This window comes from Sander lucioperca, chromosome 9 (genome assembly GCF_008315115.2).
Source record: "Sander lucioperca isolate FBNREF2018 chromosome 9, SLUC_FBN_1.2, whole genome shotgun sequence".
In the NCBI taxonomy this organism is placed as follows: domain Eukaryota; kingdom Metazoa; phylum Chordata; class Actinopteri; order Perciformes; family Percidae; genus Sander; species Sander lucioperca.
Genome location: NC_050181.1, coordinates 16718570 through 16745445, shown reverse-complemented (window position 1 = coordinate 16745445; position 26876 = coordinate 16718570). Strand labels below are relative to the sequence as shown.

Genomic DNA, 26876 nt, shown 5'->3' with positions numbered 1-26876 from the left:
ATTGTAAAATGTATGCAACATAGGCATATCGTTTGTTTTTGTGAACGGACCAATTGTGTGTTGCCTTAAAGCGGCGCTGTGCAATTTTGGCAATTTCTTCGCTTTTTTCTCGCTTTTTGCTCACATGTTTCTCTATAGAGCCCCCCCTACAGCTTCAGAATAGATATTTGGCAACACTGTCGTAAAACCTCGTTGGCGACTCCCCCCCTCTCCCATTTTCTCCCTCTGGTCATGTGCATTTGTTTTCAAAGAAGCCGGCAAGCACACGGAGCCATGTCCACTGAGGTGTTTGCTAACGACTATGCTAACATCTCCGCTAGCTAGCTAGCTAGTAAGCTCGTAACAGACAGCAATCATGATAAAAACCTTTACAGACAATAGCAAACATCCTGAGGTCACAATAACAAGAAATACAAAGATTAAACAGAGTTTATCCCAAAGATACTTACAAGTGCAACAGCAAGAACGCCAGGGCAGCATTGGATTTGCAGGCTTCTGTTTGTCTCGGTTCTCGCCACTCTGAAAACGCAGGTCCGATGTTTACTCGTGTCTGACTCCTCGCTCTCTGCCGTTTCCTCTTTCTCTGTTCCTTCGACAATGCTTTCCTAGCTTTCTGCTTCTTTTTTGGCGGCTCAGCCATGACGACAGTGTGAAAAACTCCATCGCTACCTTGTTCTTATAGCTAGCCGGTTCCTGGATGGGCGTATGTGTGCAGTGCCGTGAAGCAATTCGTTACATCGCGAGACCTGATATCACGCCATACTTCCTGACGCTGAGGCCACCGGCCCGCCAGCCCAAAGTTGCAAGGGTGGTTTTTCTGCTCACAGGCGCTCGGGGGAAGTTAGACGACCACTATTCAATCCGAAAAAAGTCATATAACCATTCCAATGACTCCAAAGCTGTTCAGCTAAGGTAAATTAAGCTAAAAAAACTGCATAGTTCCCCTTTAAATGTTGCTGCCGCAAGGATTTGTGGGACAGCATTATCTCCTTCCCCTTGCTAAAGGATGGTCCAAAGGGAAGTCTAAAGGAGATAAGAAAGCAAGCATGTAGAGAATTCGACCATGCTGGCTGCCACTTTGATACTTCCGGGTCATTTTACTCAGTTTGGAACCTATTCTAAGCAAAAATAGAATGCAGCCGGAGGTTCCTGTTTTGCTCTTTTACCATCCTGGCCCAGACTTTCCTCACAGGGATTCAAACTAGAAAATAAAGAAGCTTTTCTTTTCTAACTTGGAGTCTGTTGACGTGGGCTGGCTCTGCATTTGAGGTGACAGATCCACTCTGCTAAGGTTTAACTCAGACTTAAAAGCGCAAAACTAATGATTACCTTCAAAAGGTAGTTCAAAAACATGTTAGTGTTTTTCTTTTCCGTCTTGATTCACTCACCCTGTAACCACTCATTGCTACAAACTTAATCAGGTTCCAAGGATTTTCTTGCTTTCTACCAGTGAGCCAGACTAATAGATTGTGTACAATTTGTTTGAATGTCTCCTTCTTTAAGATTGAGTGTAATTAAGTTGGTCAGTTTTTTTCAAACATTTTCTGATGCTGTCTCTTTAACTCCATCAAGTCATTAATGGACCATGATGCTGCGGAGAACCATGTTGACTTGTAGCAAACACAGCCTTTGACAGAGTAGACAGGAAACTTTTCATGATTATAATTTTGATTAAATTCAGCATTTATCGTATGCATTCTAATCCTCTGCCAATCTTCTCTCTGGCTGCAGCACAGACAGTTGGCAGAAAAACAGGACGGGAACAGTTTGTGGCAAACAGTAGATGAGGAAAGAGGAGGGACAATGGATGGATGGACGGAAGGGAGGTGTTTTACTTTCTTTGCATTTAGTTGATACTCTGAGGGCCCTATTTTAACGATGTAAACACATGGCATGAAGCGCATGGCGCAGATGCGCGTGTACAAATCCACTTTTGCTAGTTTGACGGAAGAAAAAAGGGTTCAACGCATGGTTCAAAAGGGTTGTACTTAGTGTCTTCATTAATTCATAGGTGTGTTTTGGGCGTAACATGTAATAAACCAATCAGAGTGTCATCTCTCATTCCCTTTAAAAGCCAGGCGCGTTTGGACCTTGGCGTATTGCTATTATGATGGAGGAGTTGCTGAGCAGGAAGGAGAGATTTTCAGGAGAAGAAACTGATCTGCTGGTGCGTAAAGTGAAAGCGTGCAAGCAGATCATATCGTAATACTATTTCACATTGTACTATTTTTATTTTATTTTTTAGATCAAATTTTATTTACTTTTTAGCACCATTTATCATACAGACATACAGAACAAATTCCATAATACGTGCCGTGGGCAGCGTTGAGCTATCATTTTCTAAATCTTCCTCTGTCTCTCAAGCAGGTGTAATTTAGAGTCATCATTAAGTAGCAAAACAATCGGGTCAGTAGGGATAGACATCCTATCACATCAGATAATATTGATGTTGTTTTATGCCAGAACTCCTGCACCTGTTCACACTCCCAGACCATATGTAGGAAAGTTCCAGTTTGTTCAGGTTGACAGAACGTGCAATAGGGAGTAGGAATGACTTTAGAGATGTATCTCTTCTGAGGAGTCCAGTATGTCCTATGACATATGTTGAAGTGGATATACTGGTGATTTGGGTTCTTGGCACAGTGGAAAATGTTGTCCCAAACTGTCTCCCAATTAATTGCGTTCTAATATTTTTATTTTTAATCTTTTGCATGTTTGTGTGCTGCTGCACGTCCCTGTGTGTGTAACAAGAATAGTGTGCTCGCGCATTTCACTAATGCGCTGTTAAAATAAAAATGAAATGCTGCGTTATTGACTTTAGACCAGGTTGTTGTTGGTCAATGGTGCGTTCACTTCCCGCTGCCTCAAGATAGCAATACACCAAGAATGCTCCTGAACACACCTCCCTGTAAGACCAGCACACCCATGGGCGCACAGATGGGCGCAGGTATATATGCTACTTACGCTGGACGGGAAATTGACAACTGCATCAGTCTTAAACTAGCAAAGACACTTGTGTCGGGCTTCGTGCAGCGCTGCGCCGGGTGCAAGATAGGGCCCTTAGAGTGGCTTACAATAAAGTGTAGGCTAATTAGTTAACAAACTGCAGTCTGTACAAGGAAATCACAAGAAATAAGCAGTACGTGTTGAGGGCAACAATGTCCAGACAGTATTTATGGACATATTTAGTGGTGTTGTGCAGGAAAAAAAGTTTCAGTAAAATAAAAGCAATGTAAAGGGGTTTCCCAGATTTTTTGGAATGATGAATGGATGGACCTTTCACAACCCTAACTCATTTTTCCCTTATCAATGATGCTAGCAACACACAATAGCAGATATATCTTTTTCATTTGTCCAAAAAGCTTTCAGTTTTATTGCCAAGATACTCTGCAGCTTTCTCAGTGGGAGTGAAGAGAACGCAACAGTCCCACTGTGTATCATCTTCAAATGCTTAGATTGTATCGGTACTATTTCAGAATGAGAGCCTATGATGCCCATAAAAACTACTGTAAATACATGACATGGCAGACCTGGTCCAATGCTTATTCACTAAATTAAATATGTTCCTTTTTTGGTGAAATGTGTGGAAGAAGTAAATATTTTGATCACCTTGCTTTTAAACAGTAAAGCAGTTAGCTGTTTTATCTCCAGCCCAGTCTCATGGCAGTTCGTGAAATGGTTACGTTATTGAATCTATTGATTTGTGAACAGGACACGATTATGTCGTTTTTTTCGTGTGGTGATTACGAATTTTAATTTAATGTATTTAAATGGGAAGCATATTTCGTGATCACAGCACGACAACGGTAGGGAGTAGTATGAAAAGCAGAAAATCTACGTAGGGAGGTTGGTCGGGGGGGTGGATGGGTCAAACAATACAGGACTTTCACCCCGGAGACCAGGGATCGCGTCCTTCCTTTCAGCGTTATTCTCTTCCTAACCACAACCGTCCCGTTGTTGTTGGCGTGTCCTGCGTGTGACGGTTCCTTTCCCAGTTTTTCTTTTCCTAACCTCAACCGTCCCGTTGTTGTGGCGTTTTCATGTCCCCGTTGTTGCGTGCCACAGAGACCGCGGATCGTGTCCCTGCGCCCAGGGATCGCGTCCCCGTGTGGCGGTCCGTCCCGTTGTTGTCGCTGGCGTGTGGCGTTGAATTTCCCCGTTGTTGCGTTGAATTTCCCCGTTGTGGCGTTTAATTTCCCCGTTGTTGCGTCCCCCAGAGCAGCCCAGTGTCATGGCAGTTCGTGAAATGGTCACGTTCGAAAATCGTGACCTGTACACGAAATAAATGAGAAAATCGCGACCTGTACGCAAATCAATAAATCTAAATAACGTGACTATTTACGAACTGGCTTGAGACCAGGTTGTTCTCTCAGCATACATATCTTTGTTTGTTTCCTGCATTTGTGTGGACATTAAGAGTAAAAACACACTATTGAACAGAATAGTCAGCGGTGGAAGAAGCATTCAGATCTTTTACTTAAGTAAAAGTACTAATACCACACTGTAAAAAATACTCTGTTACAGTAAAAGTCCTGCTTTGAAAATGTTACTTAACCCTTGTGTTGTCTTCCCACCGACCATGTCCTCTCGGGTCACTTTTTTCAACATTTGACGTGGTCAATAAACCTTGTGTTTATGAAATTGAAATTTTTCAATTAAAAAAGCGGAATTTATGAATTATTTTGACCAATATCAGAGAAGAGCACGTTGATGTATAATCAGTGACTGGTGTATGTCAAAGTTTAGTCAGTTATTTTTTCAAATGCTATAAAATTGAATAAAACACTCAACACAATTCAATCATTAATTGTACTAGCGAAGACGCGTCGTAGGGTACCATACATGTTATTTTTGGGTAATTTGGTTTAAAAAGAAACTCATATTTCTGATATAGACATTTTGAAAACGGCTCAAATTTTGATCCAAGGACAACATGAGGGTTAAATAGAAGTCTGTAAGTATCATCAGGAAAATATACTTAAAGTATTAAAAGTAAAAGTACTCAATGGAGAAAGATCCTCCCATTGTAGAAAGTGTAAAGGATCCAAACAGTTGTGTGTTTAATGGTCTCATCAGTTCAGCTGGACTTGTAGACTGTTATATTATTGGCTAGTTTACTTTAGAATAAAACATCAGATTTTGTGTTTTGTGTGAAGAAATCTTAATGTGTAAAGTAACTAGTAACTAAAGCTGTAACAGATGAATGTAGTGGAGTAAAAAGTAGAATATTTCTCTCTGAAATGTAGCGGAGTAGAAGTAGAAAGTGGCACGAAAAGAAAAGACTCAAGTAAAGTACAAGTACCTCAACATTTGTGCTTGAGTACTTGAGTACAGTAAATGTACTTAGTTACATTCCACCACTGAGAAGAGTAAGACTCTAAGTGAACCAAATATTTTCTCATACATGACATATGTATCAGTGTGTGTGTGTGTGTGTGTGTGTGTGTGTGTGTGTGTGTGTGTGTTTCAGAGGGCTCTCCGTTCAGCTGGTGGCTCGGTGGTCCCGGTCCCGGTCGTGTGCAGACTTATTGGGGCGGAGCTCATCCAGGCAGCCAGCAGTGTGTCTGCGGCCTGCAGGGTGACTGTGTGGACCCACAACACTACTGCAACTGTGACGCCGACCGCATGGACTGGTACTGAAATTATCAATTAACACCTATTTGTATTTTATGTATATTTCATTTTTCTCCACATTTATAGTCACAAGATAAAGGCTCTTTCGGGGTGACTTGCACAAGCAAGTAGTAGAAGGACAACATACTCTGTTGAACAATGTTGTATGTCATTTTGAACATGGAGGACAATTGAATCAGTAATCTGTATATATGCTGTGGTGGTATTGTTTCTTTGCATTTCTATTTAATAACTGGTACAACATGATGACCATTTCCTGGAAAAGCTGTGCTTTCCAGCACTAAAAATTCTACAAATTAGAAAAAACGTAATCTTGTCAAGAGTATCAGTTTAGTTTAATGTGAAATGTACATAAATCATTAGATATTTCATCTCTTGTTGTGGTCTTTGTATAAAAACTAAGATAGATAAGAGACTTTAAAACACATTTTATAGTAATGTTATTAAAGAGGATAGTATTTTTAATTAAGAGTGACTAACTTAAAGAAAAGTGAGGAAAGACATTTTCTTTCTATTGAAATTATTTGATTTGTTATATGATACATAAACACCTGCTGAAGATGCACAGACAGACACATTTGATAATTAGACCTAAGTGTGAATGTATTGCCCTCATGCAGTCGCAATCTCATAACTCCAGATTAGACTTTACCCTGATGGTAAACAGAGGTCGTCTTTTACTGAATACAGAGCAAAATGTACATGAAGGTGGCCGGGTTGGCTCAGTGGTGGAGCAGGCGCCCATGTGCTGAGGGGTTTATGTCTCGGCGCAGAGGTCCAGGGTTCGGGTCCGACCTGTGACGGTTTCCTGGATGTCTTCCCCCTCTCTCTCCCCTTTCTCACCTAGCTGTCCTGTCCTAATTGAAGGCGGAAAAGCCCCAAAAAATAATATTAAAAAATAAAATTTAAAAAAATCTACGTGATGAATGAGGAGTAGTTTAATTTGCTCGTAATTTATTTTTCTAGAATACCACACATGAGTGAAGACTGTATACCTGCAGAAACCTTTAGGAAACCGACTTGGCAGTGAAGCAAACAACAAATCGACTTAGCTAATGTGGGAAGCAGAAAACAATGTACCTTACCTTTGCCTCACTTTCTGCCTTATGTAGAAATATTTCTATAATCTAGATGTGTTATTCTCAGTATTAAAGTTGTATTCCCTGTATAATGTATAGACTCGGGACACACAGATAGTTAGCTTAAGCTTTGATTACCTCATAGCCCAGGAATGTGAGTGTATGTTTTTCTGTACCAGAGGGTGAAGTGGAACGGGAGGGGGTGGGGTCAATGTGTGTGTGTGTGTGTGTGTGTGTGTGTGTGTGTGTGTGTGTGTGTGTGTCTGTGTCTGTGTGTGTGTGTGTGTGTGTGTGTGTGTGTGCATTGTTTGGAGCAATAACTCCACCTCCTTGTCTGTCCAGACAAAATTGTCAGCTTTTGTTGTTCGCTTCGCACAACTAGGGAGAGGAGAAGGAGAGAGGAGGAGGAGAGGGAGAGAACTAGAAGGAAGCTTCTACACAGGCGCGCGGACTTTGTTGGATCGCATTTCACACACTTTTGCGTCACCATACACACGCAGATTTCCCCCCGAAAACGCTTGTTTAAAAGCGGAATAAAAAGTGAGAACGCAACCCCACTTTTGCGTTTTCTCTTCAGATCGTTTCCATCTAAACATAGCCTTAGTGTCATTTTTGTGAACCCACAATTGTGTTTTGTAAGCTTAACTGCTGGATTTCAGTAAACTTTCTTGACTTTAATCTATCGTCTCAGTTTTGATCCCTGAGTTCTGGTGTCATTAGTCTCATTAACCAACGCACGGGAATTAGAGTGTATAGATAATTTGGAGTCAGATCTTCCTCTGGCCTTCGGGCCAGTACTTTTCCCTGAATTTTCTTCACTTACAGTATATCATTTCCCAGTACAAACTGTTTGTGCAACGCCAGCTCTATTTTTACAGACCGGAGGTGCTGCTCTTCAATATTTCATCAAACTCTATATAAGTGCTGTATACCCTGCTCGCTTCCCGTCCTGGATGTAGTTTTATACAAAACTTTCCTCAGCAGCCAGGCTAACAGCAGGATTATCTTAAGTGTGTGAAGCTGTGTGTGGGTGTAAATGGACAGGAGGTGTCTTGTGTTGAGAGTAGCTATTCCAGAAACTGCCAGGAATGGATGTTGACTGTCAGGATGGCTATAATCCAGTTTTGGAATAAATAGGTCCCCGTGAGATTGCACCTACACACTGCAATGGTTACATCAGCTAGTTACAACATGTAACATTGTCACAAGAGTGATGTAACATTAAAAACAAGCACACATCTTTGCAAGCAAATGATCATATTTTGGGCTATGTGAGCAGAGTGTGTTTGCTGATTCTCCCCATCCATCTTTTTTCATCTTACATACACATACATGTGTATGTAAGATTTACATACACATACATATTAGTATTGTCCCTCTCCTCCTTTTGTTCTTCCCCTCTCCTCCTCCTGCTTCTTTCTGTTAAACCTCTCCGTCATCACACGACTGTTTCTGCTTCTTCCCCTTTGTCTCTTCTCCTGCAGGGCCGAAGACTCAGGCCTGCTCGCCCATAAGGAGAGCCTCCCTGTCAGGTCTCTGGTGCTGGGTGACATCCAGAGGCCCGGGTCAGATGCCTCCTACAGGGTGGGCCCGCTCCGTTGTCATGGAGACAGTAAGTCCAACCCAGTTCTCAAGTTGACGGATGATGGTTTGCTTCGCCTGCACTCTCCTAAATCTTTCGCTGGCGATGGTGTTGAGAGAACAGAGCGGGCAGAGCAGAAGGGAGACTGTGTTGTACAATATAGACGTAGTAAGTTTGGCCAAACAGTCTTCTCAGTACAGGCCTCAAAATATTGGAACTGCCTTCCTATTGAACTCAGAGAAAGCACCAGCTATTATCATTTATAACCACACTCAAGAGATGGATGAAAAACAATCAAAATTGCAGTTTACCTCATCCTAGGTACTGCCCTTCTTTGTATTGTACTTATTTTTTATTTATTTTATTTGTCCCTTTCTCTTTTCTCTTCTTTTTACTTTCTTAATTTGCTTTCTATCTTTCTTGCATTCTTTTTTATTAATGTGATATGATGATGTGTTGACCTGCCAATGCACTACAGATGAAAATTAGCTTTTTTGCTAACTCTGGCACATTTACATTTTGAGTGTAAACAAAAAAATGTCAATTGATGTGCATTGTCCCTTTTAAATAAACAAATAAATAAATAAATAAATCCAGACACGCAGCACTGAAGGTGCTGTCCGTGGTGCTGAAACAGAGCAGCGCCAACCGGGCCAAGGCGCTGGCCGTGGTCCTGATCCTGGGGCTCAGAGAGAAACTTGGCTAACATAAGGGCAGTGCTGGAAGATTTATTCAGAACCTTTTCAGAATCAGAATCAGAATCAGAAAAGCTTGTTTGCCAAGTACTTTTTTTACACATACAAGGAATTTGTTTTGGTGTTGTAGGTGCATGTCACACATTCTCTAAAATAAGTTAAACAAATAGGTTAAACAGAACAAACAATATAAGTATAAATATATATATATATATATATATATATATATATATATATATATATATATATATATATATATATATATATATATATATACACACACAGAATATATTAAAAATAAGAGTAAGAATTAAGATAAAAAGAGCAGTACAGCAGATTAAGTACAGTCACAATCATTAAAACTAACTTTTTTCTCTCTTCAATTGTTTTGTAATTATCGTTTTTAATTTCCTGCTTAAAGCTCAAGACACAAAAGTCAAAACATAGTCAGATTACCGTACACCGTCGTTTTCAACTAATTAGCTGAACTTTTTTTTCCTTTTTTCTGATTTGATTTCTATTTAAAGAAGGTTTTCATTTTGTTTCTCAGAGAACTTCTGGAACGCTGCGTTTTTCGATAAGGAGACATCGTACCTCCACTTCCCCACCTTCCACGGAGAGCTGAGCGCAGATATCTCCTTCCTGTTTAAAACCACGGCCTCGTCTGGCGTGTTCTTGGAAAACCTGGGCATCAAAGACTTCATCCGGATCGAACTGAGCTGTGAGTAGGAGCTGGAGGGTGGAGACTGAATCCAAAGAAAACACAGTTAAAGAGGATATGTGTGTGTGTCTTTAAAGGAACACGCCGACTTATTGGGACTTTGTCTTATTCACCGTATCCCCCAGAGTTAGATAAGTCCATACATACCCTTCTCATCTCCGTGCGTGTTGTAACTCTGTCTGACGCACCCACCGCTAGCCTAGCTTAGCACAGATCCTGGAGGTAACCGGCTCCATCTAGCCTACTGCTCCCAATAAGTGACAAAATAACGGCAACATGTTCATATTTACATGTTGTGATTTGTATAGTCACAACGTGTACAAATAACAAGGTCACATGAGACACAGCCATCTTCTAACCGTATACAAACTGGGAACTATATTCTCAGAAGGTGAAGCACTGCTACTTCTGCTACTTGGGCGGAGTGATTATTACTCCAACTCTGAGCGAACTCCAGGCGAACTCTCTGCTCCTCACCACAGGGCTTCAGGTGCTGCTAGCAAATCACTCCGCCCAAGTCGCAGAAGTACACTCATACTTCATAAAACATACTCATATCCTTATAATTAGTTTCCCAGTGCTGGGATTAAAATTGTGTTACAGTAGAGGTTGGTAATATTTACCCATCGGTTTATCCTTAATATATGAGGTTGGTTGAAATCTAGTTTTTGTTATTGACAGGTTGTTGACTGCTTGCGTGTTTCCAACATTTGAATCTGCTCTAGGTTGCATTGTTTGTTGTTTTCCGTTGTTTCCTTCCCCCGTATGGCATTATACGTGTGCCTCATTCCTGAGTGAGTAACTCTGTTACTGAGCACAGATAACTATATTTTGCAAGCACATTACATTACATTTTGAACAGAAATTAACACTTGCAAAAAATTATTTCATTTGCACAAACAAAAACCTAAACCCTGCTCAATACATGTATTTGCATGTTTGCTATTATCCATATTAACGTGCAATAATAACCCCTCTCACGCAAACGGAATAGGTTTTTGTTTGCTCAAACAAAATAATTTTTTGCGAGTGTTAATTTCTGTTCAACATGTAATGTAATGTGCTTGCAAAATATAGTTATCTGTGCTCAAAGCGTACAAGTTACTCGCTCAGGAATGAGGCACATACAGTATATAACGCCACACCCCCGCAGAACACAGTCAAATGCGTTGCATACCTCTCTGTGGATAACGTATGCTGGCCCACATGGGACAACATTGCATTCACAACACAAGAAAATAAAATGGAACCAAGGTGAAATCCATATAAAAGGAACTCATCATAATCATTGCAGGGTGTGTTTTATGTTGGCAGTTGTTTTATGAACTCTCAGGGGCATTTCAGCCGCGACCCTCCATTAATCTCTGTTGATTGATTCTTGTGTAATGCGCACATTTACGAGGCCCCATAGTGTGTCATTTACATTATGACAGTAATTACCATCAGGGTGTAACTTAGTTTATGGGTGCTATGGAAATGTGGCCGGGGTGTAAGGTTTTTGTTTATAACCTGCCATAAATTGTGTCATTTGAAATATAGCTGTATTACCCAACAAGGTGTCCTTGTGTTTATATGGTTATGGCAGTATTGCGGATGGTATGAGCTACACATTTATGGGCAGCGGTGGTGTGGCCAATCAGAACGGCTTGTGTAGATGCCTTGAATCAATTATTACAGTCATTTCTAGTTGCCTTTTGAGACTTTTTCACGTTACTTTACCTTCTTAGTTTGGTTCTGTTTGCCGTTTTGTGGGGGGTTTTTGCATTGCATTTCAGAGGAATTTGTTTTAGAAATGGGATTAAAAGGAACACACACAGAATCTAATACAGGGACACTGCTGCAGCAGCACCCTCTCTCCTCGGGGAAATCATTGTCAGTGTGGTTGTTCCAGCTCTGAATACTGCTGCTCGGTTGCCGGCTTCCTCAGATGGCTTTATAACACTGTGGCTGAGAACTATTTCTAAATGAAGTTACTGTAGGATGCCGGGACAGTGTTTGATTTGATTCTGTACTCCCATAGTAATACATCCTCACCTTCCGCCAGCACAACATGACGGACGATGGTTTGCTTCGCCTGCACTCTCCTAAATCTGTTGCTGGTGATGGGGGAGAACAGAGCGAGCTGAGCAGAAGGGAAGTAAATCCAGACATGCAGCACAGAGGTGCTGTCCGTGGTGCTGAAACAGAGCAGCACCAACCGGGCCAAGGCGCTGCCCGTGGTCCTGATCCTGGGGCTGGCTAATATAAGGGCAGTGCTGGAAGAATTATTCAGAACCTTTGGGTTAAGCGATACTCCAAAATAAAGCACAAATGCAACTAAAAAGTAGTCCATTATAAGCGAAAATTTCACAAAATTAAAAGTCTGAAAAAACTCAATAAAGGAGGAATAAGGTATTTTAAAATTCATTCCTCATTGTGCACAATTGCCTCTTTCAGAGTATCGGGTCATTCAAAATTGAGTAGCCTTTTAACTCTGTAGTGTTTAAGTGTTGTAGTTGAAGCTATATGTGAACACTATATCTACTTTGTGTGCTTTACGACTAGGTTATAAATGAGCCTAATACATGTTTTATCATGTATAATGCATTTTTTGTGCCGATGTGAGGTCAATACGTCACGACAGTTACGTTATAATACATACATCACGGACACTTTCCACTGAGAAGTTGAGTTCAGATCATCATCCACTTTTTAAAATATTATCAGTGAAATTATCCGTAAAATGTGTCATCATTGTTCACCTTTTCATACCTTTAATCACTATTAAGACAATGTATTTTATATGTAAAATATCTATCTACAATCTACCTTAAAACTGCACAATGTGTACTACATTACTGGCTGAGGCCAGGAGGCCCAGAACAGAGTCATTTTTGCTTTCACACATCAAGGGTCAGCGATCTGAAATAAAGAACGGTCTAGCATTCTGGAGAGAAGCACGGCACAGTCTAGTTCTTCCACCTCATCAGTACCTTACTTCTTGCCAGACTCTCTAGTCTTTTGTTTGTTGTTATCCCCTGAGAACTGTACGCAGTGTGTCTAGGTAGAAGCTCTATTGGTTTTTGTGTTTGTTGTTTTGTTGTGAAGGAGTAATTAAACTATGTTCCAGGGAGCCCTACATTCCCCCAGTCTTCTTGTTTGGTCTCCAACCTACCTGCTTGTAAAAGCTTCTGCCTTCATTTTAATTTGTAGCATTGGCAGGTCTGTGGACTGTAAAAACGGTGAAAATATGCAACTAAAAGTAAAGATCCATGCCAGCTTTTTATGTTAAAAAAAAAAAATACACCTGCCTCCTTCAACCTAAATCACAAAGTGAGGTTTCAGTAGTCTGTCATTCTCACTAACTCAGAGGCTGCAGACGTGTCCTGTTTGTACAAGTGAAATGCTGGTGTGGGTGTCTGCGTTCTCCTCTTTCTCGTCTCAAGAGACGGGTGAAAACAAAAGCAGGACTCATCAATATCAGATCTCCATTTTCTTTTTGTAAAGTTTAACATTCCACAAAGATACGACCGTCACTTTTTAGATGTGGCATTGCTTAATCCAAGAAAAAAAAAAAAACTTTTTATAGATTATTTTGGTTGATTGACAGCCCTAAATTTACCTCATTGATTAAGTCTGGTTGTGCGGTTTGTTGTGACAATTTGATGTCGTGGAAGAAGAATTAAAAAATATCCTTTAGACTATCTGCTTCAACAGATTTGACAGTGTATAGGTTTTTTTTTGGCAAACAATGTGCGGTGAAATTGATTGGTATGACAATCCAATACGCCTTTAGATATGACTCATGTTTTGATACATCCCTATGTCTCCTTCCTTTCTCATCTCCATTATCTACGTCAATCCCCCTCCTTGTTATCCCCCGTTCTTCCCTGTCTCCCCCCATCTCCTCCCCTCTGACAGCCTCCACTCAGGTTCTTTTCTCCTTCGATGTGGGTAACGGGCCGCTTGAGGTTCGCATGGAGTCGAAAGTGCCGCTGAATGACAACCGGTGGCATAGAGTCCGAGCCGAGCGGAACGTCAAAGAGGCGTCGCTCCGATTGGATGAACTTCCCGTTGCCACACAGGAGGCTCCTGCTGACGGACACCTCCACCTGCAGCTCAACAGCCAGCTGTTCATAGGTAAGGAGACTTACATCCTCCTTATTCCCCATAGTCTGATTATTTTGTTGCTTCACTCTTCTTTAAGGGACTGTGTACGGTCACAAAACAGATTCTTGTAGCACAAATGTGTGTGTGTGAGAGTCTGCGTGTGAAGTTTGGCCTCATTAGTTTCACTGTTGGAGGCTTCAAGGCCCTTTTTCTTGTCTTCTGGAACTGGAGTCTCTTTCTGTCTCTCCGTATCTCTCAGGCACTAGCTTCTACACATACTGGATTCTCTTATCGCGTTTCTCTTGTCGCTCTCCAAAGCCAGTAGTGCATCGTTTTCTGTCTCTGCAGCTCCTCCTGAAGTCTGCAGCTTGATAACAGAACTTTTAGTCAAATACTTTTTGAATCTCTGCCGGCAGAAAAATTGTTTTTGTCGAATGTTCACATCCGGCAGTACTCTGTGAAACATGACAAGTCATTTGCACAGCAAGCCATTGCATTTAGTCATCTTTGCCACGGAGTATATAGTTTCCTAGTCAACTGTATTTATAATACAGGGAAGTCTCAGAAGACTTTACACAGACAGAGACAGACATAACAATACAAGGTACCCTGTCTATTTTATTTTTTGGAAACAAAGTATAGGACTATGTAACTCATCACTTGAGTATAAGAGATACTGACTAAATGGGAACCCACTCTTAAAAACATTGTTGTGCTATCTTAAACAAATAAAATACACAAGAAATTGAGCGTTCAATGGTGTTTTAAGCCCCCAACGTCGACTTCAAGGCAGCGCTGCGACCGTTGACTTCAAGGCACCTAACCCTAATCCTAACTTTTGCCTAATGAATCCAAGTGCCTTCCAGGCAGTGCTGCCTGGAAGACGACGTTGGGGGCTTAAAACACCAAACACCAAATTCAGTACTAGAGATCTAAATAATCAACACCCAATCACCACATACAGTAGATGTGAATTGCAATAAATTATCGGTATCCAAAGGCATAACAGCAAAATAGAAAATCTTAGAACGAAGTCAATCATTTGTGTTTTTTATCAGTTAAAGGACATAAATTGGGTTAAGATTTAACACGGATGATAATTAAAACTGTAAAGACTGCTAACGGGTTTATAACAGTGATAAAATAAAATAAAAATTACATTTTCATACAGTATACAGTGCTTTTAACAATACTGAAAGACACGTTACAGAGTTAAACAACATACTAAAAAATATACAACCCACAACATTAATCAAAATTCTGAAATTTATAGTCATATTTCTGGTTAGTATTTAGATTTATTTATTTATTTAAAAGGGACAACGCACATTAATCAACATGAGTACAGAGTCCACCATCTAAATGTGCCAGATTTAGCCATACAGGCTCATTTTCATCTGCAATCCCTTGACAAAAGATTAACTAAAATAATCATTTTCTTTTTCAATTTAATTATGTGTGCAGCCTCTGGTATTTGGCTTTGCAGACTCTGGTCACGTGACGCCAGGTGGTCACGCGATGCCAATTTAGTCAAAAAAATATGAGCATTTTCCCGCGACGAAAAGAAAGTTATTAGGCACCAAAACGACTAGTTCAGATTAGATAAAAAGATCCTGGTTTGTATTAAAGTGCTCGTATTCTGCTTTTTGGCTTTTTCCCTTTCCTTTATTGTGTTATATATCTTTTTGTGCACGTTATAGGTTTACAAAGTGAAAAAGCCCAAAGTCCACCCCAAAGGGACTTACCATCTCCAACAGAAAACACTGTTCACAAACTGCTCCAAACAGCTCTATTGTAGTCCAGCCTTTACTTCAGAGACAAACATGGTCACTTTGGAACACATGTTATAATGCTCACCTAGCTGCTAGCGTGGCACGCTCTCATACTCTGCTTCTGACTGGCTAGTAGTCCTTACCTAGGTACTGTCAGGGCACGCCCTCATACTCTGCTTCTGACTGGCTAGTAGTCCTTACCTAGGTACTGTCAGGGCACGCCCTCATACTCTGCTTCTGACTGGCTTGTAGTCCTTACCTAGGTACTGTCAGGGCACGCTCTCATACTCTGCTTCTGACTGGCTAGTAGTCCTTACCTAGCTACTGTCAGGGCACGCCCTCATACTCTGCTTCTGACTGGCTAGTAGTCCTTACCTAGGTACTGTCAGGGCATGCCCTCATACTCTGCTTCTGACTGGCTAGTAGTCCTTACCTAGGAACTGAGCATGTGTGACTCCTAACAAAGATGTTACAGCAGTGAGATGTCTTACTCTGTAGCTAAAACAGAGAGCTCAACACACAGGGTGAAAAGAGGAGCTGCAGCAATGTGCAGTACAACAAAAATATGGTGTTTTTTGAAAATTAAACCACATAAACCTATATAGGTACAACCTCTAAATACAGTTATGAACCTGAAAATGAGTATAATATGAGCACTTTAAGAAGAGGAAAAAGATCTTGGTTTGTATTAAAACACTCCTAAGAAACACGCATTTCCTGGCTGAAAGTCTATAGTTTTCACCAGGAAGTGAACTCGCTCTCTGGCTTGAACGTCCTGTAAGTTAACACCCACCCATCCTCCCTACGCTGCCAGCCGCGTTCTTATACAGCGGCCGTCAATGTGGTGAATACAGAAAAAACGTGGAATGCTAACGAATTACAGTGCTTAACTTTTGGTAGTTTTTTGAACGAATGGTTCATGAGAACAGGCTAAAACTCTGCATAGACTGAGATTCAACAAGCCTTAAGACTGTAGCAGCTCTGTCCTCCTACAGAGTCCTACTCACTCGCAGAGGAAAAGAAATATTATGTTTCAAAGTGCTAATCTGCTATTGGCTAAATGCTGCTCAGCACTATTGAATGTGAAAGTGCTGAGTCGATGGTTTCTGATCTGACCACGAACAATAATCATTTTTTAATAAATCAAGCATGCATCAGGGAGCAGTAATATCTAGTGTAGTGTGTGATGTGATTTCTTGCAGTGAGGGTCTTTAAATAATCTGTAAATGAAGCTGAACCTGTGTAAGTGATTCATTAGGCAGTCATGGAACCAACCATCAGTGAGCTGAGAATCTCTGAAACAAACTCCATCCATACTGCAGCCCTGTTGATGTCAACATCTGTTCAATACCACACTTTGAGTTCTCTCTGTGACCTCTCCTTAGAGCTATAGGGGGAAATAATGAAAATCCATCACTTATCAGGTGTTATCATTCTGCAAACATTGTTGTTTGTCATTTCACATCAGCAGACACACAGCGTGGAGGGAAAACAAACTATCAAACAGGGATGAGATTGGATTAAAGGTCCAGTGTGTAACGTGTTTAGTTGTTCATTATCAAAATCTGTGTTGCCCGTTCACAAACTTGTCCTTTTTCATGAATATTTAGCACCACCATCAATTCCAAGTATTCCTATTGGCTTGAAATTTTACATTTGCATTCGCATGAACTGGGGTAGACGCTCCATATTCATGCTCCATCTTAAAATACGTTAGCCGGTAAGGGACATACAGGACATACTGCTCCGCCTTTCACGTTTTCACTGTCACATGATAAACTCAGAGGTGCTGCTAATGCTGCTAATGGGTATCGTAGCTTCCCGGGCCCCGGCAAGTTTGAAGAAAGAAACATGGAGGACCACACGTATTCAAAATCCAAATTTCAGGAACAAGAGTCTTGTTCTTCTTCGCCCAGAAAATGAAAAAGGATATTGAAAAGAGCAAGAGACCGGCTTTTTGAAGCGTGAAGGCTACCGTAGCTGTAATACCTACTTTGAACTGCGTGGTGCGAGAGAGTTGATTGCGATATATGATCTCAACACTAGATGGGAGAAATTCCTACACGTTGGACCTTTAAGGCAGCTGCAGGGAAATCCAGGTGAATATTGATTGGTTGAATAATCCGCTGTGATGTCACCACCATTAGCCTGAACCTTCATATGTTTACCTCTGAATTATCAGTACAGTACGCTGGAGTAAGTCTCACAGATGTGTGTGGTGTTATTTCCCACAACGGTTGTAGCGGCTGTAGTTCCAATGAGACAACCTGTAGGGGGACCGAAGAGGGAAAAGTTACATAGTAAAAATGTAAAATTTAAAAATTTAAAAAAAGTTAAGACATTGGACTTGATGGTCTTGATTTTACGGGCAGGAATAAAGAATTTCCACCCTTCTAATTTTGTGTAAAAACAGTAGTAAGTGTAATGTATTTTCTGTTAAACATGTCCATGAGAAAGATATTTAGAGCATCAACTGTATGCCTGAAATGTCAATGTAAAATACACAATATATATATACAGTGCTCAGCATAAGTGAATACACCCATGCTAAAGTTGACTAAGAAAGGGGAATACAAAATCATATTTTGGAAAATGATCTTAATTAAAAAAATGAGGAAAAATGCAACCTTTGAGAACACCAATTTTCTTTGTGAATGATTAATGTATCGTAAATAAATAAATGTTGTTCCTTACAATACAGAGGGCATAAGTAGTACACCCCTATGTTAAATTCCCATAGAGGCAGGCATATTTTTATTTTTAAAGGCCAGTTATTTCATGGATCCAGGATACTATGCATCCTGATAAAGTTCCCTTGGCCTTTGGAATTAAAATAGCCCCACATCATCACATCCCCTTCACCATACCTAGAGATTGGCATGGTTTTATTTCAGTTAGCCTAATAGCTGGTTTGATTTGCATTGAGAGATGATTTTATGGAAAGTACCCCATGCCACTCTCTAGCTATGGTGAAGGGTATGTGATGATGTGGGGCTATTTTAAGGAAGAACATTTATTTAATTACGATACATTATTCATTCACAAAGAAAATTGGTGTCCTTAAAAGATGGATTTTTCCTCATTTTCTTTAATTAAGGCATTAAGATCAATTTCCAAAAGATGATTTTTTTATCCCTCTTTTTAGTCAAATTTAGCATGGGTGTATTCACTTATGCTGAGCACTGTATATATAAAAATAAGCATTCATATCAGCTCAGCTTGTATGCAATCATAAACCACAGCATTACTGATTATGTGTATGTTATTCATGAGCCCTAATCCTGCCTTCGACAAATTCATAAGGAAGAATGTCTATTTTTGTTTGGATTTCTAATCCTTCTGTGCATTTTGAATAAACAAACTACTGTGTGTTATTACATGCAGTGCTTAGTTTTGTAAATTAAGATACAGTGTTCTCTTACATAATTCATTAAACTGTATGAATGAGCCTTAATTATTCCTTGTACGGATTGAGACAGCAGGAAATTACATTGTTCCGATTAATAATCCGAGTTATTGCTTTGCATGGATTTATAAGCCATATGATTGCTTTTCCACTTTCTTTATTGCCTGATATTTTTTAGGTGTAAAATATCCACACGCAGCAGTTTCATTGCAAGCAGCATTTAACATAGCTTGTTCTATGGCCTGCTTTGGATAGATAAGCAGTAGTTTATTGATGCTCTGTTGGCTGGTGTGTTAAGAGTGTGTGTTTTCTGCATCCTGCGAGTGGTGTCATAAGACACAGTATTTCCATTTGGTTTAAAAGAAAACCTGCTGTAATTTGACTGCTTTCGAGGCAATGGTTGATTTCAACTCTGTCTGGTTATTTTCCTGACCTTGATTTTTGGGAGGCTCATTCAAACGATGCAGCACAAAGAGAGTTGTTTGTATTTTGGTAAACAATTTTAAGAAGACTTTGTGCTGATAACCACATCTGTTTCTGTTCTGTCATCCAGCTGCCAGTCACTCTCCAACCAGTAGACATGTTCAAATCTTTTAAAAGGTCCCATATTGTTAAAAGTGAAATACCATGTCTTTTTTTATTATAAAGCAGGTCGAGGTGCTATATAAATACTGTGAAAGTATCAAAATGCTCACTCCACAGAATGAATGAATATATATATATATATATATATATATATATATATATATATATATATATATATATATATATATATATATATATATTGCATCCGGGGAATCAGTGTAACGGCACTATACTATATATATAGTATAGTGCCGTTACACTGATTCCCCGGCTGCAATGATGCTGAGAGCGCAGATGCTAAAGACCCGAACACTCTGACCATTCAGAGCAGACTGGGCTTTTTAGGGAGGGGGGGGGGCTTAAAGAGACAGGCACCAAAACGGAGCGTTTCAGACAGAGGGGGAATACAGGTATATTCAGACAGACAGTTTGAGACAAATTAAGTGTTTTGAACAGTAAAGCATATAGACATGTTCTAGTACAAAGCCAAAACACATATTGTCGGCGCATCCACATGATACAAGCCCCCCCACCCCTCCTCCACACAGCTGCTAGTAGGCAAGGAGGACACGGAGGATTAGCATATAAAGTACCAAAAGTAAAAGTACTCATTATACAGAATGGCCCATGTCAGAATAATATATGTTCTATTATTGGATTATAATTATCACAGCACTTTAATGTTGCAGCCGGCAACGGGGGAGCTAATTTTAAATACTTTATACACAGCTTGGTAGCTTGTCAACTTCCTCCCAGGATCAATAAATATGTATCTTATCTTAACCTATAATTATACATCATAATTTATTTGTTGATTATATTTCTTTATTATTAATGTTAATCTACAAAGAAACTAAGGTTATTAAATAAAGGTAGTGCAGTAAAGAGTACAATATTTCCCTCTGAGATTTAGTGGAGTACAAAGTAGCAGAAAATTGAAATACTCAAATAAAGTACAAGTACTTTAAAATAGTTCTTAAGTACAGTACTTGAGTAAATGTACTTAGTTACTTTCCACCACTGGAATTAAATTCCTACAGTTTGTTTCTGTATTTATTGTTTTTTTAATTTCATATTAATGTTTAAATATGTTTATTTGTGTGAACCAAACAAAAGCAAATTCCTGGTAAGTGCTACTTACCTAGCTGCTCCACAGTTCATCTGCTAACTCTCCAGTTTCTCCAGAGTTCGTTCCCTCCTTCCACACGTTGCTTTCTAGGCCTGCGGGTTGAGGTTATTTGTATTGTGAGCCGCCCACTTTGCCTTTGATGCTTGCTTTGATTTTCCATTTAATTCCCCTCACTCTCATGTGCTCTCATACTGCATGTACAGAGTGTTCTCTCCCAGCACGCGCTCGTGTAGAGAGGCTGCAGCCGTCTTGTTAGAGCCGAGGTTGACATTCTTACTTGATATTGAAAGTCTCATCTGGTCAGATGTAGAGTTTATCTGCATTTCGTGCTCTTTGATCTTTGCTTTAATCTTTACTCCACAAATCTTACTTCTGAAATAAATCGTACCTTCCGAGACATAGTTCCTGTAAGCTGCCTTCACTTGATGTTTTTGCTGCTGAATGTATGTTTGAAACCTTCACTAGGCAGGCAGAGCTGTACAATTAAACATATATGGTATTTTTGTACTAAAAAAACTATACAAATATTTAGTTTGTATAGCGGTTCACAGTTTCCAGACTTTGAAGGTTTTATGGCCCTGACACACCAACCCGATTATCGTCCGTTGGGCAGTCTGGCGAGGTCAGTGACTCGAGTCTGTTCGGTGTGTCCCGTGCTGTCGTCCGTTGGAATAGCTGTCGGCCTTCATTTTGGCTGACCTGACATGCTCAGTCGGAGACAAGGCAGTCGGGACTCACCCGGAAATGGCGAGCGGGATGAGCCGCTCAAAATCTGACGAAAATCTTTTAAACTGACCTTTGTTGATCTGAAATGAAGACAGATTCAGCAACTGCACGGCCTATTTCTCTCTTAAAATGTTTTCAGAAACATGTTTCGGTGAACTATTTTAGTACAGTATGAGATCGTATTCTGAACAAGCCGCCATGACAGTCTGTCTTTGAATTTCCGGCGAAGAAAGACCCACGTGACGTGTTTGTCCAATCAGCTGCCGGTTTTCATTTTCTGGGAAACAATACAGAAGCGCCACCTGCTGTTATGGAGACATATTACGTGTCGCGCACGCGCAGAGCGTACGCTCAAGTCGGCGTCCCCTCAGTGTGTTTTGAGGCATTTTTTTGGACCTCGGGGACCCGACTGATCAGTCTGACTGGCTTTACTGCCAACGGTCGGCCGTCTGGTTGGTGTGTAACAGCTCTTACTGTCAATGGCTGTCTGCAGATTCAGAGTGTCTTTACACTCAGTATATGTCCATTAACATTTCCATTTCTTTTTGCTTGTTTTCTGTATGTAAAGTGTCCTTGAGTTCATGAAAGATACTTAAAGGTGCTCTAAGCGATGTTGGGTGACGGCACTTCTTGTTGACGTTCAAAGTATTGTCAAACAAAACGGAGGGTAGCTTACCCCTCCCTCCTCCTCATCCCGTCCCCTCCCCCTCCCTTCCGCGCACTAACCCCCCAAACCACACCCCCAAATCCTTCTTGTCGATTGTTGGCTGGAACACTGTTTGTTATGTTTGGTGGTGCAGGTTGGCGCAGTTTGTTTTTGTTACTGTTTGTGGAGCCTGGGCTGTCTACAGAGACCGCGTTTTTTTACAGTGTGTTCAGAGGACAGGCAGCTCACGGATAGTGAGGAGATGTTTGCTGTATGTGACAACATTTTTTATTTAAATTACGCCCTGCTACACCCTGCTATGACCTGCAGTGCCCTACTACTCCCTGCAACGTCCAGCTACGCCCTGCACTGCCCGGCTACGCCCGGCTACGCCCTGCTACGCCCTGCGTCTTTATTGTGACTATAATTGCCACTGTTCATCACACCCCCAACCGGCACCGGCAGACAACCGCCCACCAAGAGCCTGGGTCTGTTCGAGGTTACACCCTAAAAGGAAGTTTTCCTCACCACTCAAGGTTTCTAGCCTGGCTCCGCCCTCCTACGTACTTCCGCTCAATATTCATTGTCCTTCAGTACGCCGTCTGGCTTTGTGGTATATTTGCGGGTTTTCTCCAGCCAAATCTTTACCGGTCCAATCAGCGAACAGAGGGAGTGGCTGAGAACGATGACGTTGAGGTCGTGCGCTTGATTGAGTTGTAGTTCCGTAATGGCGGCGGAGAAAGATGCGAGCAAAGCCATTCGGTCCGTTGTAGGGACCGAATGGTCGGCTTGTAACGCTAGCTATGCTAAGCCGACGTCACGACCAAACGTTAGCAATTGGTTATGGCAGAAGTTAACACTTGTCAATGGAGAGAGGCCAGACTCTCTGTACAAATGAAATGTACCAGAGTCTGGTAGGACCAGGCTACAAGGTTTCTGCCTAAAAGGGAGTTTTTCCTCGCCACTGTTACACTAAATGCTTGCTCTTATGTGAATTATTGGGTCTCTGTAAATTATAGAGTGTGGTCTAGACCTACTCTATCTGTAAAGTGTCTTGAGATAACTCTGATGATACTATAAATAAAATGTAACTGAATTGAATAGTTTAATATTCAAAGAAAAGTCCTACATTATACAACAATGCATGTTATGAACATTTCCCGATGCTGTTAAAAGTTTGTGTACATCTGTAATAATAAAGCATGGAAGTACCCCATAACACACACATTTATTCAATATACTCATATTTGATGATACAACTTGTTGTATTCTTTTATTCAAATCCCTATATATTTACTTCCTGTTAACAGTGTTTTTTAAAATTGTCTACAAATAGGTGTAAATCAAAACTTCTGAAAACATTTGGATTTTGGAATCACCGATCCAATTCAATAAAAATGCCTCTGATCTCCCTGCCCTTTATTGAACTCTGACATCGGATTTTGTCATGAAATTCATAAAATAAGTTAGCATGATGCAGTCAAAATGTTGTTTCATTACGACGCAAAACTACAAAGATTGTAGTCTCTGACACTGCTGACATTAGCAGTCAGTATGTTTAGTGTAGAAGTGTCAACACAGCTTTTCTGTAATGGTAACTTTTAAATCCACACTTAATTATTCTTGGCCGACTTAATTAAAGTACTCTTCCCATTGTGTGATTTTGCAATATTCACCCTTTCACTAATGCCTACCTATTTCAGTGATTTGCTGATGTGAAACAGAGCCCAGTGATGTATTGGTGTGAGAAGCTGCTGCTGCTGCACAATAGGAAGTTGTCAGCTTTGAACGCTGAGAGCAATGTGCTGGCATGTCTGAACTCTGTGGACGATAACAATTTCAACCTGTGAGCTTTGCAGAAATTACATGTTGTCAGGTTTGAACTCTTGTCGCTGCCATCACATAGGTATGCATTTTTTTTTATTGTTACACTTTCCTCAGGATTGTAGCTATTCTGAAAAGAATCTGACAGATTGTAAGTGAGGTGCTGGAGATGATGAAAGAGTGCAAGGAAAAGTAGTTTGAAAGGGAAGAAAATTGGCCTTTCTGCTCCACAAAGTCGCACAGTATTTCTGCAAAGCAGCCAACCACCTACAACATAGTTAGCCAGTCAGGAGCTAGAATGTACAGTGGCCCTGAAGGGCAAAACACAACAACATTTTCAAAACCACAACAGCATTTCAGAAAACACAATGACATTTCAAATACCGTGAAAATGTTTTTGTGTTTTGTGAAATGTCGTTGTGTTTTGTCCTTTTATCGACGCTCTAAGAACAATGCTATACAAACAGATGAAAAGACAGCTGATGAAAGTTATGTCCCCGGTTCAGTTTTCCACCTACAGCTTGTTGCCTCGTTGCCGTTTCATCGTTGTGTCATTTCATGTGAACAGTGTTGACAGTTTGGAGCCTCTGGGGGAGCAGAGGCGACATGTGAATCTGCTGTACATGACAGGAGGAGGAGAAATATAAAACTAGAGAGAAAGAAGAAATACTGACTTGTCAACACACAGAGAAAAGAGAGAAGGGCTGGGACAAGGAGGACAGACACTGGGATCTTTTATTCTGGGAGTGCTAGCTTTGATTTCTACATGCGTTGATATTGATTGCTTGTGATTTTATAGCTACGAAGGAAGTGAACGAATGAACTGTTTATATGTTTTCAGGAGGCACAGCGTCCAGGCAGAAGGGCTTTCGGGGATGTATTCGCTCCCTGCAGCTGAACGGCGTCACCCTGGACCTGGAGGAGAGGGCCAAGATCACACCCGGGGTTCGAGCCGGCTGCCCGGGTCACTGCAGCAGCTATGGCTCGCTCTGCCAGAACCAGGGCCGCTGTGTGGAGAGAGCCAACGGCTTCCACTGTGACTGTGGCCTGTCAGCATACACCGGAGTCTTCTGCCATACAGGTACACACACACAGCTACAAAGTTATGAAACGAAAGTTTCTGCTCAAGCCATAAGTCCGTATGAAATCAACCTTGTTTTAACCCTTGTGTTGTCTTCCATTTGATAATGCACTTGTCGTCCTCCCAGGTCAGAAAATCAATACTTTTTTCTGACGTTTTTTTGTCTCTTTTTTTTCTACACTTTTGGCGCTTATTTGAATGTTTTTGGCTCTTTTGTTTTTACGTTTAACGTTTCTTTTACTACCATGTCCAGTATAGACACCACGAACACCAATTTATTACCAGTAGTTTTACATTTATTTTAAAAATTCATCGTCAACTAACTTAATTTATTGAAAATTCTACATAATTAAAAAGTTAAAAAATCAGAAATTATGAATTAATCAGACTAAATATTAAAGGAGAGGTTATGTGTCAACGTTGAGTGAGGCTACTGTGTCGAAACATTTCAATTTATTTTTCAAATGCTGAAAAATTTAATAAAACACCAAAAATTCAATGAAAGCAGAGATCCGATCTTTTGTTACATACTTGCGTTGTATGGGATCATCCATGTCATTTTGGGGTAATTAAAATTAGGTAGTTATAGTTAGTTAGACTTCACAATAGGTTAAAAAAAACATGTTTTTTTTTTCACAATGTCATGGAGAAGTACTACACTACCCATAGCAACATCTCTGATTGGCGAAGCTCGCTAATACCATGGAAACGTTTACCGCTCCGCTGATCCCACGAGCAGCTAGAGCGAGCTTCTACCATTGAAGTTTCTCTACACAATCTTGCACCTTTGCCGTTTTTGCCATTATCAAAATATTCTTTTGGGTCAAATCAAATGTTTTATGGACACGATTGACCTTATTTGGCTTTTGTCACAGATCCTATCACAGAGCGGCATGTCACATCTGTTAAAAGAGACCATACATGTTGAAGGATATATATATATATATATATAGTGCTCTGTTGGGTTTTCTTGTAGAGAAACAAAAGTTATTTCTGCGTTCATTGTTGTGTAACACAAATACATTGAGTGCGCCCTTGAGGTCTTACAAATGTTGCATTTCCTTCCTTATAAAACATTTGGGTAACACTTTACTTGAAGGTATCTACATAAGAGTGACATGACACTGTCATGAACACATGACACTGTCATGACACATGAACTCTAACCCTAACCCTAACCCTAACTTGTCATGAAAAAAAACGAATGACACTTATTGACAGAAGGGTTTAAACGTTTATGACTTGTTTATAATGTTTATGACACGTTCATGACAGTATCATGTCACTCTTATGTAGATACCTTCAAGTAAAGTGTAACCAACATTTGTAAAGCTCTTAGTCATCGTTTACATCCATAATTTCTCAAAAGGGTTTATTTTATCCTATATTTCTCTTTAGCCCACACAACATTAATGGCGCCCCCTGCCTTACCCTCCCTTTAGGAGACCATCTAACCACTTATCAACATGCTGCACAGCGTCCCGGCATGCCTCCATGCCCTCCTCTTTGCTTAACATGTACTGCAGCTGATCCCTTTTATCTCAACATCCAAGGCGAAGGTCGTTTTTTCAGCTTGACGTTCCTTTAGATGCATTCTGCGAAAATGAGCCCTGAACGGCTGTGCCTACAAAAAGATGACAACTAATGCATATGGTTATTTCTATAGGACTTCAATGGGATACATTGTCATAATGTAGTCTCACACAGGATGGAAATGCAATTAAAGATAAACACAAGATAAAAGGGAAGATACTTGTGTGAGGGGTTTTCTGCAGCTGTTTAAAGGTTAAGAGTATATTTCATTCCGGTGAACCTTTTAATGCACTGAACGCTCTTTACGAAGTACTAAGGTACCATGTGACATCAAAGGTTGCATGCAAAAACTGTTTGTTTGTTGTGTCGGAGTC

General features: G+C 40.5%; 1 protein-coding gene across 1 annotated transcript in view; it reads left to right on the top strand.

Annotated features, from left to right (window-relative positions):
* The window catches only part of LOC116044905 (contactin-associated protein-like 4), a 143719-nt gene that overhangs the window by 89765 nt on the left and 27078 nt on the right, over positions 1 to 26876 (top strand). The window contains exons 14-18 of the mRNA XM_036004830.1: positions 5471 to 5633; positions 8198 to 8325; positions 9541 to 9711; positions 13612 to 13830; positions 24730 to 24969. Of these exons, the coding sequence (XP_035860723.1) occupies positions 5471 to 5633; positions 8198 to 8325; positions 9541 to 9711; positions 13612 to 13830; positions 24730 to 24969 (921 nt within the window). The remainder of the gene's footprint in view (positions 1 to 5470; positions 5634 to 8197; positions 8326 to 9540; positions 9712 to 13611; positions 13831 to 24729; positions 24970 to 26876) is intronic.